Source organism: Prenolepis imparis, unplaced genomic scaffold (assembly GCF_030444845.1).
Source record: "Prenolepis imparis isolate NDT839.2.m4 unplaced genomic scaffold, iyPreImpa1.0 SCAF_11, whole genome shotgun sequence".
NCBI lineage: Eukaryota > Metazoa > Arthropoda > Insecta > Hymenoptera > Formicidae > Prenolepis > Prenolepis imparis.
The window spans coordinates 1,403,128-1,422,439 of NW_028141169.1; the positions used below are offsets into that span (position 1 = coordinate 1,403,128).

Below are 19,312 nucleotides of genomic sequence, written 5' to 3' on the forward strand. Positions count from 1 at the left end.
TGCACATCATGTCGGCGGCTCGTATTAATAGTTGCTATAGTTTACTACTCACAGTCGCGAAGCGTTCATAATTATTGTACAGAAGCCGCGGCAAGAAGGAAAAATAAATGCACGGCATGTATGTATGTGTATGTGTGTGTTAAAAAAATCGATACGTATGCTGAGATTGTTTGGTACGGAAACACGTTAAAATGCTCTCGTTCTACTGAATAGAAAAAATAATTAGTAGGTTTTTTTCTCACACTTAGATTGAATCTTTTTCTTCTCGTCATTTCTCTTTTGTTGTCAATGTTTGAAAATGCTCTTAATAGATTGGTCAGTTTAGAGAGAATTTCTCGGAGAAAAAGGCGAGGCATCAATAATTTGCGATAATTTGATTATAAACAAAATTGGAAAAAGAGGGCTTTTCATAAACGAAATTTTATGGAATCAAAGGGTTAATAAAATTATTTTTCACGGTTAATTTCAAGTGAAATTTACTTTAATAAAATTTTAATTAGAGAGAATTTGATCGACAAAGGTATATGATGGAAAAAATTGGAAGTTTCAACTGCAAATAATTCTGATCTCCCTTGATATTTTTGCTGAGGAAAAATGCAAATTGGCCAGAGAATCTGTTATTAAAAGGACATTCGATAGTTTTGAGATATCCTACTCCACTTCTATATAAATGTATATCGAAGAATAACATGGCACATTTCATTCTATTGCATACTTATCCAAGCTATATATCGTTTATCGATTTTTGACGAAATAAATAAATTTTTCTTTTTGAAGATACAACAAATGGATTACTCTCGCTAATATAATTAATTGCGAATTAATATAGCATCACCAATTAAATTTTTTACATCCGTTACATTTGCTCGGCTACCATTTTGTAAGCTCGAATTTATGTATACATTAATTTAAATAATATATTTAAATAATCCGCAAATTTATTACATTATTCGACAAATGTGTTCGACATCCACGTTATTTATAAGATATCATAAAATAAATATGATCACGCGCGATCACAACGTCGCTAAAAGCACGAAACGTTACAATTCGCACGTAAATACAATATACACATAAAGGGAAAAAGGTATACGTCCGCATAAATTTTCTTTTTATTTTTTATCCGATTAAAGGGAGGTCTCGCAGCAAGAGTATATTTTACCGGATTCGCGGCGAGTTGCCTTATTTACCGCGAACCTCTATTCATAACTCATAAATAAGAATGAGAAAGAAATCCTCGCAGAGTACTCGGATGCTATCGATGTATAAGAAGATGCATTGCGAGATGTGCACCTGCAGTCTGCATTTAAATGACCATCCGCCGACGGAGTTTCGCGGTTAAAATGACACCGAAATACATTATATAATTTTCATCAGATAGATACATAACAGTGAATTTTTGTACCTAACTAAAAGTTGTCAATTACGATCACGTTTAATGTCATTTTAATCGCTCAGAAATCTTCATTAATTCATATATTAATTGAAATTATACTTTGGAAAAGATAAAATTAAAAATATACACGGTTTAGTTTGTGTACAGAGATAAATCGGATAAATATTATAATAAGTCTCAAAATGCTTCTATGTTTGCTCAAGAGATGAGGGAGACCATAGGGCATTTTTGTCATGTAAGAGAGGTAAACATCTCTTGTCATGTATAAGTGGTATTTATTGTAGAAATGTTTGCCACATCTGAGAAAAATCGCGTTTCCGGCCGAGATATAGAATTTCATAGATTCCTTACGATCGTAATTAATTTCACAAGTTATTAATTATTCGAAGTACTTTCTTTCTTGGGGTTAAAAAAAATAATTTATAAAATATTCTCTCTTTTTGGATGTTTCGCTGGTACTTCCGGATATTTCTGCGCAGATCTTATATATTACATGTACACACAAGATTACATTTTCTACACAGAAATAAGATATTATATATATTTTTATATGTATTCGATATTCTTTCCTAATGCGAGTATGGATTTCGAATTAAAAAACTCGAAAAAACAAGGGAAAATTTCATATCTACGTCGAACATTGATTTTACAGAAGCTGTTGGTCCGAGCTGCTAACCGAATAAACAAAATCTATCGTATCTACGACTGCAGGCACTGTATTAATGTATGTATATCGTGTATTTATACAGGCGACGAGAAATAAAACTTCTCCCAGGGGAAAAAGAACGAAGATAAATCCAATAAGCCGACCGATCGAAATGAAGACTTGAAGAGAATAGAAAGCAATATATATATATATTCTCGCAGATTATAAAAACGCAATGGCGGACAGACAGATAGATAGATGACAGATCGAGAAAGTAGACAGATGGAAAAGTAGAATTGTACAAACAACAGAAACGATGTGACACGATCATCGATGTCCTCATGTCATCATCATAGGAAAACGAGAGAATCGTGATAGAAGTGCAACTACTTACGCAATCAAAGTAGCGACGATCGATATACAGCGTATCCCGTTAAGAAGAGAGATAGATCGGAAGAGAAGATAGAAGGAAAAGAGCTGAGTGAAGCAGAGCTGAGATATATGTATGTATATCGAATAAAAAGACCTTTTGTTTAAGTATCGCACTTAACTCGCACCCACAGTGTCGTTCATATATACTTACTCTAATTGCGCTCTGCGAGGTTCCCGATCGAAACGAAGGGCATGAAACAGAAAAAGAGATCAGTGATTAATTAATTAACCGAACGTGCACATGTACACAGATTACACTTTTAGACGAACGAGAAAGAGTTCGAAACAAAGTTCGGACAGAGAATAAGGAGAGAGCACAATGTTGCGCCACACAATATTTCGGAGACAACACACATAACATTAAAACGTCGTAAAACAATATCTTAAATTGTGATAATGAGAAGAAATATTATGTATATATATTATATTGTAGATATCCACATACAAAGAAGGAAAGACAGAAATGCGTGCATTTGTAACACGATTAATATGACAGTTTCCAACTGTGAGATTAATTTCAATTGTCGTTTTCACCTAGACTTATAATAGAAGTAATGCGATACCGTCGCGTCAAATACTGTCGAGAGACAACGCAATAGTTGTAAATTGTAAATTGTATTGTACGTAGTTAGACAAGTGATAACATCCTCCACACAATGTCTAGCTAAACCGAACACGAAGAAGTTTAAATACTTGGAGCGTTCAGAGTTAATTGCCATCTCTCTCTCTCTCTCTCTCTCTCTCTCTCTCTGGTTTATTAAAGCGGAAAGTTTTGTTAGGTATAGAAGATATTATATAGAAAGGAAAACAGAGCTGTGTAATAATTTTATCAATGTCGATACACTTGTCCGTTCTCATAATTGCAAGGTGTTAAAGTTATCCCTCGCATTATTCTCTAATTTATCCCTGATTTGTACACAATAGTCCATCATCGCGATATATAAATTACATCGATCATATTAAAATCCATTTTCATCACTCCTTTATCAACCTGGGCAGGTATAAAGTTTGTTTGTACTTGTTTGTTTGTACCGTGTAACTTTGTTCACGAAAAGCGTAAAACTACGTCAATCTCGTAAATAAATAAACAACAGCAACGAGGAGGGGGGTATCTCATTATTATTGTATCGATGTTCACTTATTGATGCGATTACTTTTTCAGAAAGAGAGGAAGGGAGCGAATAACGCGTGCGGAATTTTAATAAGTTGACTATTATTGTATTATTACCAGGGTTGGCAAAAAACTTGTTTTTTTCATTTTAAACAAAAAACATTGATTTTTTTGTTTAAAACAATGTTTTTTTATTTTATACGTGTTTTTAAGTAAAGTAAGAAAAAAACATGTTTTAAACAAGCAAAAAAAACACTTGATAGCTTTGATCTGTATAATCGTAATGTAATGTAACCGTAATCGTAATGTAATGTTCGACCACTCGCGTCTTTTTTCTGAGGAATCCATTAAAAATGTTAAACCGATAACATGGTGGCTTGCGTTAAAAGAAAATGTTAATACTGTAACGTTTGACTTAGTAACACAAATTCATACAGCAATTGCTTCTTCTGCTGGCATAGAAAGACTGTTTTCAGCTTTTGGTTTAGTGCACACAAAACTGAGAAACAGATTAGGCGTAGAAAAAGCTTCAAAATTAGTAACAATTTTGAAAGCACTCAATAAAAAGGTTGATCAAACTGAGATTTAAACTGAGTCTATATAATATAATCTTTTAAACAAGTTTTTCTTAGTTGAGTAATAATTCTTTATTAATATATAAAATTATATATTCTTTATTTTATTTTGAGTTATTAATTTTAATTAAATTTATAAAAGTAGGTATTAAAAAAATACCCAATATGCAATGACTGCAATGCAATTCCCAATTCCAATATGTTATTGTTACCGTTCATTTTTTCGTACTTAAATGTTTATTTTTTTAGTTAAAGAAATAACATTATTTAATTATTTGCAATAGATAAAATGTAAAATGCAATGTGTTATAATTTAGATTTTAATAGTTTGTGCAGATAGCTTTATAATTTATAAGTAGTCTTTAATATATTCAATTATATTGATTGTTACTTAATATATTTAATATCCAAAAATAAATATTCTGTTAAAATAATACTTATCTTATTATTTTTGTTTCATTATTTATATTTATATTTTTATATCTATATGTTACATATAAATATAGATAAAAAACTAAAAAAATTAAAACAAAAACCTTTTTGCAACATTAGTTTTGCACGTCTATTAGTTTTTGTTTGTTTTTGTTTTTCTTTACAGTTTCTTTTTCAAATAATCATATGTTTTAATTGCAATGTTTTAAACAGTTTTAAACAGTAGTTTAAAACTGTTTAAAACAAAAATGTTTAAAACAGTGTCCATCGTTTTAAACATGTTTTAATGAAACAGTTTTAAACAAATTGTTTAAAACATGCCAACCCTGATTATTACGGCGATACGTCGCCAATTTCCAATTTATTTAAATTTCTCGGAAAATGCTCTCTCGAATAGAGTCACATTCTTCGAATCTGTGTATAGGAAATAACTCATCCTGGGCGCAAATTTATCGTCTTTTTACACCGTTTACACCTGTATCGATCACTTGCATCAGGCGGTTAACACACGTTAATTTCTTAATAATATTACCTTTTACGGTCCGCGACCCTGGAATGCCTATCGATATTCAATAGCCACATTTGACTTCGCATTATTGCGGAATTACGGCACTCCGTGTACGTATATATGTATGCGTGTACTTGTGTTAGGAATTCAGTATAGTATAACTCTCGGGCAATGAAAATAGGTGGGTACGTGTACTAATAAATGAACAACATAACGGAATACAATATGCGATCTCACGGACGATATCGCGAAAGTTTTGATATTAAATCAACCGGGACAACATGTGTTTCGCTTCCTCTCTCTCTCTCTCTCTCTTTCCCTTTCTCGCTTCCCTCCCTCTCTTTTTCTCTCTCTTGGTTTAGAATACGTACGTTGGCATATTAAAGATAGAGGTGCTCGCATACATGCGAGAAAATCGATAGAATGCGCTTGATACTACTTGTTTTACCCTAACAGACTTTCGCGAGATTATTTATCTCTAACCGGTCGATTTTTATATCAATATCTAGACGCTACAGGTCCAATTTATCTGTGAGTTTCAAATTTGTATAAGGGAGATCTTCGATAGCATTTGTCAAATATATAAATGGAGATTTTATATACATCAAATATCTCGCGATTCACAAATCTGAATTGGATCCAGAATCTCGCATTGTCAGACATATATTTGTATATATGAATATATGTATATTTTTATATACATATATTATACAATATATTTATTAGTTATTTATATATACAATATATTTTTTAGTTACACTGTATATGTCTGACTAAAATATATATATATATATTTTTTTTTTTACATATTATTATATTAATTATTATATTAATTACGCTCTGGATTGATTAAAATGTGTGTGTAGACACGACGATGTAATAATAAAAATCATTTATAAAAGATTAATGTTACATTTATATAAAGTACAGACTTGCATAATATATAATTGCTTGGTGCATAAAAATGAGGAGAGGCTTATATTATTCCGCGTGGTTATCCCGACATGGTATTTTCAGGAAATTAAAAACCCTGCGTATAGACACATATGTGTGTGCTCTCCAACAAGTCACAATCGATAAAGTTACAAGTGTAATACAGTATATAAGAACGAGAACGGCATATATATATATATATATGCTGTCGTTCTCGTTTAACACACGCGAAAAGCCAGCAGTCTCATAAGCCTCTTATAAAAGTAATAATTGATATGTAAGAATAAATGTGTATGTGTGTATGTGTGTGTCGATTGTCGCGTAACGAGTTGTATTTTTAAATTTCCCAATTAGTTGAATTCCACTATACTTTTAACTGCAATCGAAATTTATTTATACTTTGCTGCAATCGGCTCGAAATATAAAAATCACGAATTAATTCCTGCTGAAAATTTTATCCAGAAAGCGTAGCGAATAAATAAATTCTTTCAAATATTAATTTAACCTAATTACAGAAATGATCCTTATTAACATAAAACGTATTTTCTTTTTATATCGTGCATTTACGGTAACTTTACATAACTTTAGAAATGTATTGAGTTGCAAATGTCAAAATCACGATGATGAAGAATCTTAATAGAATCATACTTCTATGTAAGGAAATTATATTCTAATTATAAATAAGATCTCAAAAATAAAATCATCTGTTATTGTGTATTATTATTATATATTATCTCTTTCAAATTTTATATTTTTTTCCTTCTAACAATAAGTTAAAATAAATAAATTTCCCGGAATACGAGGCCGTTTTCCTTTTTTCATCAAATTTGATAAAATTGTCGATAAATAAAGGCCAGTCAATCTTTTATATGGAAAAATATCCGGATATTAATTATATAATGTCACAAAATCAATTCTCGATTTATTTGCCGTAATTTCGATTTGATTCGTCGCGTCATCTGTTCGTTATTCCCTAACGTGTCCCGACGACAATGCATGATTAATTTAACGACGTTATTATTCTAGTTTGCACACGTGTGCACTCAATCTGTTGCTGAATCGTTGCTGGCGATATTATCTTAGCAGTATGATTCGACCGCGTAGTACAAAATCGTGCCATTCTAAAATAATTCTCAAAATATTTCTTCTACAATATTACAACACAAAAAGGAAATTGTGAAATACGATCATAATTAAATAAAAAATTTTAATTGAATAAAAACACAATAATATTGTACAGAAAAATGTTCTCTCAGCAAGTGACAATTTTTCAACTGAAAATTGCAAAAGACTGTCTCTTTTGCAATTTCAAAAAGAAGGTTCTTCAATTATGCTTTGCTTATTTCTTTGAAGCGAGTGAAAATTTTCCCCTGCAATTCCTATTTCATATCGTCAACAACAACGAAGATACTTCATATAACAGAAGATAAAATTGACAATAAATGCGTCATAAGTGTTTATTTCGAATTGTCCTTAATATTACAACAGCTTGGCAACGTTTTCTGGAACATTTCCAGCAATTTCGCTAAAGTATACGCCGTGGACGCGTTTTAATAAATAAAAAAAAAAATATATATATATAATATCAGTCGAGAGAAAGAACGACGCAAATGGCGAGCAAATTCGGCAATTTTCCCATTTCTGTCTTATGTCAGGTTGGGAAACGACGTTCCGAGACACCCGAGGAGAGAGCAGAGAATTACCTCCGTCGTCGGAAAACGGAACCGATGCTACTGAAAACGGAGACGACAGCTTCCCAGCTGAGTGTCACGTGAGATCGTCCCGTCAAGAATTCTCTCTCTCTCGGATATTTTCAAATCGAGAAGAGCCGCCGCAGCGATAAATATTCCGAAGCTGCTTCGTGCTCTCCGAGAAGCGAGACATCCTCGCGAGGAAACCGAACGCTGATACAACCGCGCATTTCCGTGACCCTTAACCCTACCCGTCGCACATTTTCTGCTTATAAAAGCGCGACTCTAAAAATGTCGCGTTGACGCGGAGAAAGCGATGAAAGGCATCTTTTTCAAAACCTCTCCGGCACGTTGCTATTTTATCCATGTTTATATCCGACATAGAACTCGCTTTCATGCAAGGTCACGTTGTGGAAAAACAAACTGCCCCGACTACTCTGTTCGTTAAAGACGAGAATTTCGCTAGTGAGTTTTTAAAAAAAATGGCGAACATGTTCCAAACAAATATCAGAAATAGTACTTATATTTGAAAAAATAGTATCATATCATTGAAAATCGATATAAACAATATAAACAATATTTTTACGTTATGTCTATATATGTACGTGTCTTTTTTTTGTATATATTCAGCTTTGTAAATTAAGAAAAAGAAATCTAATCTTTTTAACAAAGCATTAGATTCTTTTATAAGATGACGTTCTACTAAAAAAAATCTAGGTTTTCTCCGAGTTGAAATTTTGCTCCTATTTTTAATCTCAAGTTTCTCACATTTATTAATTATAGAGAATTTTAACAGAATTAATTTAATTTATATAGAAAATCCTATTTTGTATCTCAAGTGGGCAATAACAATTTTTCACTCAAAGGTTTAAAAAAAAGCTTATAAAAGTATAGATTAAGTAGTTTCAAAAAAGAGTGAAATCTGATTGCTTAAAGTAGCAAAGTAGATGTTAGATTAAAAATTGACATAGAAAATAGGAACAAAATTTCGACTAAAATTTTATAAAATGACTATAAAAAATACATTAATGCATTTTTATAGGCAATACATTTATATAGGTTTATACATTAGCGGATCCTGACGTCGATAATAAGGGGGGTGGGGGTTGCAAAATTATTTTATTTAATATTTCTGGTTTCATGATTAGCTTCTATTCCAGGATCAACGACGTCGATAGCTCTTTAATGTTTGTTTTTCTTTATTTATGTTTTTTAAACAAATTCAGCAAAACTGTTTCTTTTAATTTGCAAGGGGGAGGGGGTTTAACCCGAGGATCCGCCAGTGTATATATATATATATATATATATATATATATTATATAGATATAAAGAATTTCTCGCCTAATTATTTTCATGCAACGAAATTATCTCATCATTTCGTCGTATGTCTGACTTAATCTACACTTAACTCCTTGAATGCGTAATGAGTATAATTCACAATGAATCTTATACATACATATTGTATATATTATATAGATATAAAGAATTTCGCCTAATTATTTTCGTGCAACGAAATTATCTCATCATTTCGTCCTATGTCTGACTTAATCTACACTTAACTCCTTGAATGCGTAATGAATATAATTTACAGTGTATCTTTAACTTATATATATATATATATATATATATATATATATATATATATAAAGAATTTCGCCTAACTATTTTCATGCAACGAAATTATCTCATCATTTCGTCCTATGTCTGACTTAATCTACACTTAACTCCTTGAATGCGTAATGAGTATAATTTACAATGAATCTTATACATACATATTGTATATATTATATAGATATAAAGAATTTCGCCTAATTATTTTCGTGCAACGAAATTATCTCATCATTTCGTCCTATGTCTGACTTAATCTACACTTAACTCCTTGAATGCGTAATGAATATAATTTACAGTGTATCTTTAACTTTTATATATATATATATATATATATATATATAAAGAATTTCGCCTAACTATTTTCATGCAACGAAATTATCTCATCATTTCGTTGTATGTCTGACTTAATCTAAACTTAATTCCTTGAATGCGTAATGAGTATAATTTACAGTGTATCTTATACTTTTATATATATATATATATACATATATATAATATATATATAACAAATATATATATATATATATATATATATATATAAGTATAAGATACACTGTAAATTATACTCATTACGCATTCAAGGAGTTAAGTGTAGATTAAGTCAGACATACGACGAAATGATGAGATAATTTCGTTGCACGAAAATAATTAGGCGAAATTCTTTATATCTATATAATATATACAATATGTATGTATAAAATACACTGTAAATTATACTCATTATGCATTCAAGGAGTTAAGTGTAGATTAAGTCAAACATAGGACGAAATGATGAGATAATTTTGTTGTACGAAAATAATTAGGCGAAATTCTTTGTATCTATATAATATATATTATATAGATATAATATATATTATATATACATAAAGAATTTCACCTAATTATTTTCGTGCAATGAAATTATCTCATCATTTCGTCGTATGTCTGACTTAATCTATACTTAACTCCTTGAATGCGTAATGAGTATAATTTACAGTATATCTTATACTTATATATATACACTAGCGGATCCTGACGTCGATAGCTCTTTAATGTTTGTTTTTCTTTATTTATATTTTTTAAACAAATTCAGCAAAACTGTTTCTTTTAATTTGCAGGGGGGGTTTAACCCCCCCCCCCCCGCCAGGAACCGCCAGTGGGTTTATATATAATACTTTTATTTCCAACTGTGCCATCCCTCAAATGTCTTTATAATCTGCTTTGTAATCTGCTTTTCACATATATATTCTGCAAATATCATACGTCACAAAAAATTGGATAAACCTTAATCCGAACGCTACAAATTTATATAGATTTCTTTCCCTATATATAGATTTTTTTCCATTATCGTACCAAATAACGAATTACGGAAATTCGCGGCGCATTCGTATCTAAAACGCGTCTCGTTCTGGAAAATACGCGCACGCAAACAGGCTCTTACCTGGTAGTGTAGTATTCGAAGAAGGCAACGAGTATCTCCAACGATCTTGATACAGCGGCCCACATAATTTCCTCGTTCCGGCGAATTTCAATCGGCTAATCTAATCTCGCACTAGAGCACTTTTATGAAAGTTCCAGTCGACGAGGTATCTGACGAGTTGAATTTAATGCGATATTTCGAGCGAGATTCTTACATACATATCTTTCTCTCCCCCTCTCTATTTCTCTCTCTTCCTCTCGACATTAATTCTTGTTACCGTTATCTATTTGTATGTGCACAATCATAAAATTTAGAAACGCGACAAGCGATCGGCCGATATATAAAATATTTAATTATGGATTTGAAGAAATAAAAAAACAAATATCAAAATCCGAACAAACTAAATTATACGTTAAATATATTTTCCATAAAATGTTTATTGTAGGAAATTTGTAGAAAGAGCAACATTTGATATAATCCGAGTTAAGGCAAAGTTCAATATTAGCTCTTTTAATGTTGAGATAATTTTCCAGAGTTAAACACACATATTAAATATAGTTTGAATGTAGGACTTTTAGCAAATTTTTAAAAGTTTTGAAGAGAGCAATGACTGCAAGATAAAGATGAAAGAATCATTTTCTTCAGTCAAGTTTACTTAAATTTTTTTTCTTTAACAAGATATTTTGATCTGAAACTTACTTGCAAAGAGCTACATGACGTGTAGAATTGAGAAATTTCGAAAAATATTAGTGAGACACGTTTCCACCCAAGACGGATCGTCTACAAATTTATCGGCGGACAGGTCGTTAAAATTATACTCGCAAATTGTAGGATGCACCATGTATACAAACAATATGCACTTGATAAAAAATTCTGTTTACACGTGCACAAAGTTTGTAATAATAAAGAATTGGTCCCATATGAGAAAACTTATTAAAAACTGTTTACTATCCCTTTCCATCCGAGTGCAGAATTCGCTATTCATAAGATCGCAAAAACAATATAATGAATCTTTAGATTGGAAAAAAAATGTGAACGAGCGAAAATTAAACCGCCCGAAATATCAAATTCTACCGATACACATTTAATTATTTTGACCTATATTGTAATCCTCTCGTAGATATAGTCTCTATGTATATGTCTATGTGTGCAATTAGAATTTAATAAAATCCTTACATTGTATATATTGTTACATTTATATTTCTGTAATAGAGTAATCACATAACAAAATGAAATAGTTAAACAATTAATGTAACCTCGAACTAATCATCAATTTGACCCGACTGTTTAGCAGACAAATGCGATACATTCTCATTCGATTGTGTATGACAATAGATAATATTAATGTTACGCAATTATTGACCAATAAACAGTTACTCGTTATTATTACTACTATTAAAGGTTACAGAATTACAACGTATCCAAATCATTGAATCTCTCTCTCTCTCTCTCTCTCTTTTCCTTTCTTTCTCTTTGTCATTAAATTAAACAAACAATATAATGAAAATTGACTTTCAAACATTGAATTATTATAACGCATGTGGTTAGCCCCAAGCGTGATATGCCATTAAGTGTGGGTGGACTTTAATCGGAGAGTCCCATTTAAGTACCAATCTTTTTGGACTATAAACAGTTTTGCCGCAATTACAATTTAATCGATTAATTTGACTGCAACATATGTTAATCCGCAATATGTTGCAGTGGATTTTGATGAAACTGAGACTAGGAATAAAAATGATTTATGAGCGCGCGACAGGTCAGATGAACGTGTAATGTGGTACGCTGATATCAATGTGACGACTAGAAAATATTGTACATCGCGACGACGATGAAGGAACAACGTCAAATTTATCACTGACATCTGGCGACGTCATATGGATAGAAGTGTACGCAATATTCAAGTTCCTTTCGATATGATAACGATTGATTTTTAAATATTTTATCACGACAAAGGATTACGCACATACTTTATAATAAACTTCAGAGATTCTTGCAAAAGAACATGAAGATTTAACACAATTCGATATACAATCTCAATTAAAAGATTTCAGACATATTCTCGTCTAAACATATAAATAAATAAATATTTTAAAAAATTATTTTTTCATTGAATAATATTGTAATAAAAAATTGAATTATATAACAGTAAATATTTTCTTCTCATTCCCAAGAGAGAGACTTGGCTGAATTAAAGGGACAGTATTTGCGTAAAGGTAGCGAGAGAAGAAAAATTTCTCGTTATGATGGAAAGAGACGAATTTTGCGAGTAGTATCAACGGATGACCGATGGTACAATGAAATCACTCAAGAAATATTGTATATATATCGTATCTCGCCGACCCTAGCTCGCGTCGATATTCGATGACGTGTGTGGAACCCCTTTTAATGAGTTTCAACAAGCAATTTAGGCGAGACGACGAGATATAACGTAGACGGCAATTTTCTTCCTAATAACAAAGTAAGGCTCAACTTTCTCTTTGTTTCTTTTTTTTTTTTTTTTTCATCGTGCACTTTCGCAGCTTTTCACGGTCCACCGCGCGAACACAACAATGAAAAATAGGTGAAAAGTACGAGAAGAGAAAGAGTGTGGATGGGAGAGGACACGCCTTTCGCGAGTTTTATATCCGACAAAGGAGAACTTACGAGAGAGGAAACAAAGTTGAGAGGGAGACATTAAACAGCGACGTAGTTATACGGACGGCAAAATTGATGGAAGCGAGTTGAATTATTTACATCCCTGTTGCACCGATGTATATAAATATACATACATACGCATCTGTCTTTATTCATTTACGAATAAAATCCGCGGAATACAAAAATGCGAGAAATACGAGAGCAACAAATGGATCACACGCGGTGTGCCAGAGCTGCGGTTTGCATTTCTTCGGTTAATTTTATCAGTTGTTAATTTGATTTCTCCGTGGAAATTTCCGTGATGGATAAAAAAAATACGGAAAATACGAGAAATACGTAATCAGCAAAAACTTCGAAGAAAGACAAATTACGAATTCAGGCATCGCGCGAAACTCTCCTCTCTCTGTCTCTGTCTCTCATTTCTTTCATCTACTGGAATGCACGAATATAATGTAAATTCCCTCGTAAGTTATGCAGAACTGGCTACCTTCGATCGTTTCTGGTAATACAAAATTAAGGATTCCGAGAGTTCGCGAGATGTTGAGAACTACAGATTTTAATATACAGATATATACCGAGTTCAAATCCGCGCCATTCAAAACTTCAAACACTAGATAGAAAATACACACGCGTATACGGAGTATTATAGTTGCATCAAAAGTGTATTATGAATGATATTTGCAACTGTTGTTTCGATATAAAATTTCAGCAGTTCAGAAAATCGGGAAAATATGTTATTACATTTATATAAAGAATGGAAAATATTGTAATAAATACAATTATGTTCTTTTTATGTGTCATATGCAGTTCTATAAATGGGAAGGTATTTCGTTATCGAGACATCCGGATTCTAAAGGTCTGAATAATATTCATTTCGTGCTCAGAAATATTTTAAGAACACGTGTGATGAAAGGAATATTAATATAACTTTACCGGAAAATAATGTTACGTTACTAAATGGTATAATTATCATAATAGTTCACGCGACACAAAACACAGCGAGACATATTATTCGTGAAATATAAGTTTCTTCTAAGATATAAGAAATTGCTTAATGTATGTAATAAATTTTTATGACGTAATAAAATTTTTAGAAATTAAAGTTTTTGCTTTAATCTTATTTATATTTATTTTATGGTTGTGCGCTCTCTCTCTCTCTCTCTTTTTCTATATTATAATCGACTTCTGCTTAAATAATGTTAAACTACAGCTTGTAAATTACGAACTTTATAGGAAAAGAGATTCAATTGCAATTCGAGGTAGAGATAAAGTTTATATTAAGTAGCAGCTCTCTCTCCGACGATGGCGATCAGTTTCAAAGTTATCTCATTCTGCGGGTTTCGGATGCGCAATGATCTTGTATCTTAATCTATTAATGAAATTAAGGAAACGTTGATCAAAAGTGTTTCATCGAGTTAGACCCGTCAAAGTTAGATGAGATAGCTTAAAAATTAGAAAGTGTGCGAATAGAAATTATAATAAAACTCTGTATTCTTAATAATTTATTTATTAATAATTTCTCCTATATAAAACAATGTTATCATGATATTCTTCTTTCAAAGAATTGTTTGAGTTTATTAAAAAAATACCCTTTCAAATGTTTTTTTTTTTTAAATTATCTGTTAGAAAATATATTTTTTAATATAATAATAATAAAATATAATTGTCAATATATATATTTTTAGATAATAAAATTAATTAAAAGTGACATTTAATCAAAAAATTTGCATTTAATGATAACCTTTTGACTTAATGAAAGGAAATTATAAATCTTCAAATATTATATTGATTAATATGTGAAAATTATTGCATGGCAAATAAGAAAGAAAAAGTGTTATTTTAAGTTTTGTTTCGCATTAAATTGTTATCATTTTTAATTAGTCCTTCATAACTTTTATTAATAAATATATATGCATATATAGACAGTATTATTATTCGACTGACAAGCAAAGCATTGTCTAGACAGTAAATTAATTATTAAAAGTGCATCTCAAACATCTCGTTAATTCACGCGATTCTCTGTTCGATATATCGTTGGCATGCTGGTTCGTGCTAAAAGGCAGATATCGAATACCTTAACGGGAATCACCTGAAAGCCTAGCATACGGTGGAAGAGAGAGATGAAACGAGCAACGAGTAAATTTAGAGTAAATTTTAACTGAAAGCATCTGACAGGCAGTTTCTAACAAAACCGCACCGTGAAATTCCAAAAAGAAACTTTTTCGAGGAAATTGTATATCCCGAAATTTTCGAAATAAAGTTCAAGAGAGAAGAACATGACATCAAATTCATTGGAGAATCTATAAAATAGATAAAATTGAGTTTGCGATTTGTCGGAGACAAATGTCGAAAGAACTCTACAATATGAAAGTAAAATAGGAACATAAAAGAACACGAAGAACATATCTCTTTACATAAAGATTGAACGCTCTGCGGCTTTAACGAGATATCGAAAAATATTATACAATCAATTTTATTCAGATTTCACAATTGAATATACTTTCCGGTTTTTTTTATATATAAGGTGGACCATTTTCATTATCCCCGATTATTTCAATTGTACTTTTTCAAATATAAGAGTTTGGATAATCTTAAAAAATATATTGCACAAAAGAATTTTTTTTATATCTTACGTTTTATACAACATTAGTATTTTTTTAAATACCACATAATATTTTATTTAATCAATTTGTTCTTTATCAAATTAAACAGTTTTCAAAATTGTTTTATATATTCTAAAAAATTGTGAAATTTATTTGTAACACATTTACTTGTAAGGTGAAAAACAATTAAAATAATTAAGAGAAGGAGAGAGTACTGTATTAAAACCATTCGGGAAGCATTGTCAGACCTCGATAAATATCGATAAACGTCGCGTATAAATTTGCAAAAAAATCATCACACGAGATACTGATAATTGAGAGAAAAAAAAGCTATGAAAGAGATCCGAGAAATCTAGACACCGAGCAAGCAAGCAGCCAGACGATCCGGACTCCAAACCGAGATGCTACATGCTGTACGTTGGATCTGTTCACATCGGGTCTGGGCAGCAGCAGAGAGAGAGAGAGAGAGAAAGAGAAAGAGTACGGGATGGACGACAGGGAAGGCGAAAGAGGGGTGGAATGGTGGTCGGAAGATAGGAGGTTGGATCGATCCTAGCCACCACCACTAGGAGACAGAGCAGAGCTCGCCGCGTCCGGGTCTGGTGAACCTCCCGAAGCCAATCCCGAAGCACGTAGACTCTCGTCTACGTGGGGTCGAGTTGCGAAGAAAAATTGTATCGCGTCGATCCCGGATATTGTGCGGTTATCACCCGCAAGATCGCGGGATGAGGATGTTGGTGGGAGGATGGGTTACTTCGATTATACAGGATTATTCCTCGCGCGCGTGTCCTCGTTGTGGGGGTAGCATACGTAGCGACAGGTGGAAGAGTCGAGATATAGGCTCTATCCGTGTGTATATATGCATGTATTTTGGCGTGTATGTACACTCGAAAGCGTGAAGCTTAACCGATTCTCCAGAGGGCTTCTGGTACCATTTGTTCTTCCGCGAGTGATTTTCGTCGCGGTCGGCTTTTCCGCTTTCCCTTTACGCGACGAGGCTTCTCGGACAACCTGGCAATCACGTTCCTGACGTTAATAGAGGAAACACACCGACAGAATTCCCCTTTACGAGCGGCGAAAGTTTATCGATTGACGCGATTCGCCCGCGAGAACGTTTATTGGCGAGCCTTCGACGTAATTCCGCTCCCGATACCGATCGATCCTTCGGTCAATCTCTCTCTCTCTCTCTCTCTCTCTCTCTCTCTCTCTCTCTCTCTCTCTCTCTCTCTCTCTCTCTCTCTCTCTCTCTCTCTCTCTCTCTCTCTCTCTCTCTCTCTCTCTCTCTCTCTCTCTCTCTCTCTCTCTCTCTCTCTCTCTCTCTCTCTCTCTCTCTCTCTCTCTCTCTCTCTCTCTCTCTCTCTCTCTCTCTCTCTCTCTCTCTCTCTCTCTCTCTCTCTCTCTCTGTCTCTCTCTCTCTCTCTAGGGCATCTCGTAACAATTCAGCATGTGTACCATAACATATTTGCATATCAAGGGGAAGGGAGAACGAATCCAATCGGCTGCACGGTTGGTTTACTATCGATCAGTCCAGGAAAGATTGAACATTCTTCCGCTTGTGTTCCGTTCTGCTTTGAGCGATACACTTTCGGAGGAAAAAAATTCTCTCATCGATCTCTCGGCTTCTCTCTCGAAATACCTCGCAACAAGTTACCCGCTCGATATTACTATTTTCTATAAGCAGCTCGGCGCGTCCTTTTGTTTCCGAAAAGTGGAACGGTAGTAAGATCGCTCTCCGGGCGCTTCTTTCTCCGCGCTGATAAATATTTTCGTTCCTTCCGATCGATCACGGTGTCAACTTGTCGCGTGTATAGCGTCACATCGTCAAGCTACCGAGCTCTCTGCGAACACCGGCTAAAATAACCTCATCGAATATCCATATCGCAGAGAGTTTTCATTCTGGCAGAAATTTTCCTCCGGGGTCGGGCAAATGTTTTAGAAGATACGAGCAGACGCTTATAGAGTATCTGCGTATTCCTTGAAAATTGCTCCGAGCGTGATAAGAATTTATTTGTGGTGTAGGATCTAAAGAAAATGTAGCGCGAAAAGAGAAAGAAAAGGGGGAGATACGTAGATATATATACGACAGAAGAAGAACTCAAATGCGTATCTCGTAATTCCGCTCGGTACTCGTCCCTCATTGATATCTGCTTCCGAAGACGATGATCACAAGCGGGGAGCGTTCCTTTTTCATCCTCTCGCTACGAGAAGAGCAGATGAAAGATGTAGCGAAAGAAATGAGGAATATTTTGCTCGTATGAAAAATAAAGGGCATCTATCCGCCCTTAAGGAATTTATTTCCATCAAAGCATCACGCGACTTCGCTTCTAGCACTTCGCTTCTCGCAATCTCGCTCGCCGGCGTCACCCTTGTCGGCGCTTGTCACCGCAAGGATGTATAATAATATGTGCGATAAACGAGCAGAGTTTGCGCTTTCGACCCCGGGACTTTCCCGGGAGAGACAAGAGAGAGGAGTCGAACTGGCTGGCGAACTAGCGAACTCGCCCCAGCTTGACAAGCGGAGAGAAAACCGCCGTCAAGTTCGCGTGACGACTTTCCCGGAGAGTTGAGACTCTTACGCTCCCCTCTCTCTTTCTCCTTCCACCTCTCGAGTCCGCGACAATTAAAGGCCGCCCAAGTTGCGGCGGCTCGAAATAATTTTAACGAGCGAACCTAATCAGCCACCACACACCCTCGCTTTCTTGCTAACCGCGAGAATAGTAAAAAGTCATTCGCCCTGCGTGCCAGACGGCCGGAAGACAGGCGAGCAACAGGTTCCCTCTCCTGTATACACATGTATAAAGCGAGAGATCCGTTCGATTTTCCCGTTCAATTATATTCGCGGGCGCTCCATCTTTTTCCCTTCGTTAAACGGATTCGTGAAAAACCTAATGAATCATCCTTTGATAATCAATAAGCGCGAAAATGAAGGGAGGATGTACATTTTGCTCGTTGGACGTCGCTATATTTAAACGTTGCACAGAGAATTTACTTAATGATAGTAACGCGATATACCTCTAGATAATATTTCTTTCATATTCGCGAAGAGAGAGAGAGAGAGAATAAACGTGCCTTTTTCCCTCGGACGCGATATTTCAAATTTTTCAACGTTAAAAAGTTTTCATTATAAAAATATCAATGCAAAATCTGTTTGAGAGTAACGAAGCGAATTAATCTAATGATTTTATTACGCTTGATTTGCCTTCGTCGTCTCTGAATTTGTCGGAAAAATCGTAATTCTCAACATTCTCTTAAATACACATCGCCTCGATTTCCATTTTATTATAAAGTTTGTCTCGAGATTGGCGAACATCATCTCTCTCGCCTCATCCTTCTATATATAA

General features: G+C 33.5%; 1 protein-coding gene across 8 annotated transcripts in view; it reads right to left on the reverse strand.

Annotated features, from left to right (window-relative positions):
* Syt7 (Synaptotagmin 7) overlaps window positions 1-19,312 on the reverse strand; it is a 175,693-nt gene that overhangs the window by 13,133 nt on the left and 143,248 nt on the right. For 3 of the 8 annotated variants that reach the window (XM_083050343.1, XM_083050342.1, XM_083050345.1), the window contains one exon: window positions 2,626-2,637. The exons of 2 other annotated variants lie outside the window; for them this stretch is intronic. In XM_083050343.1, coding sequence (XP_082906469.1) covers window positions 2,626-2,637 — 12 coding nt within the window. Of the gene's footprint in view, window positions 1-2,625; window positions 2,638-10,755; window positions 10,905-19,312 lie in introns of all 8 variants that reach the window. 3 more of the 8 variants (XM_083050348.1, XM_083050347.1, XM_083050349.1) reach the window with 3 other exon arrangements.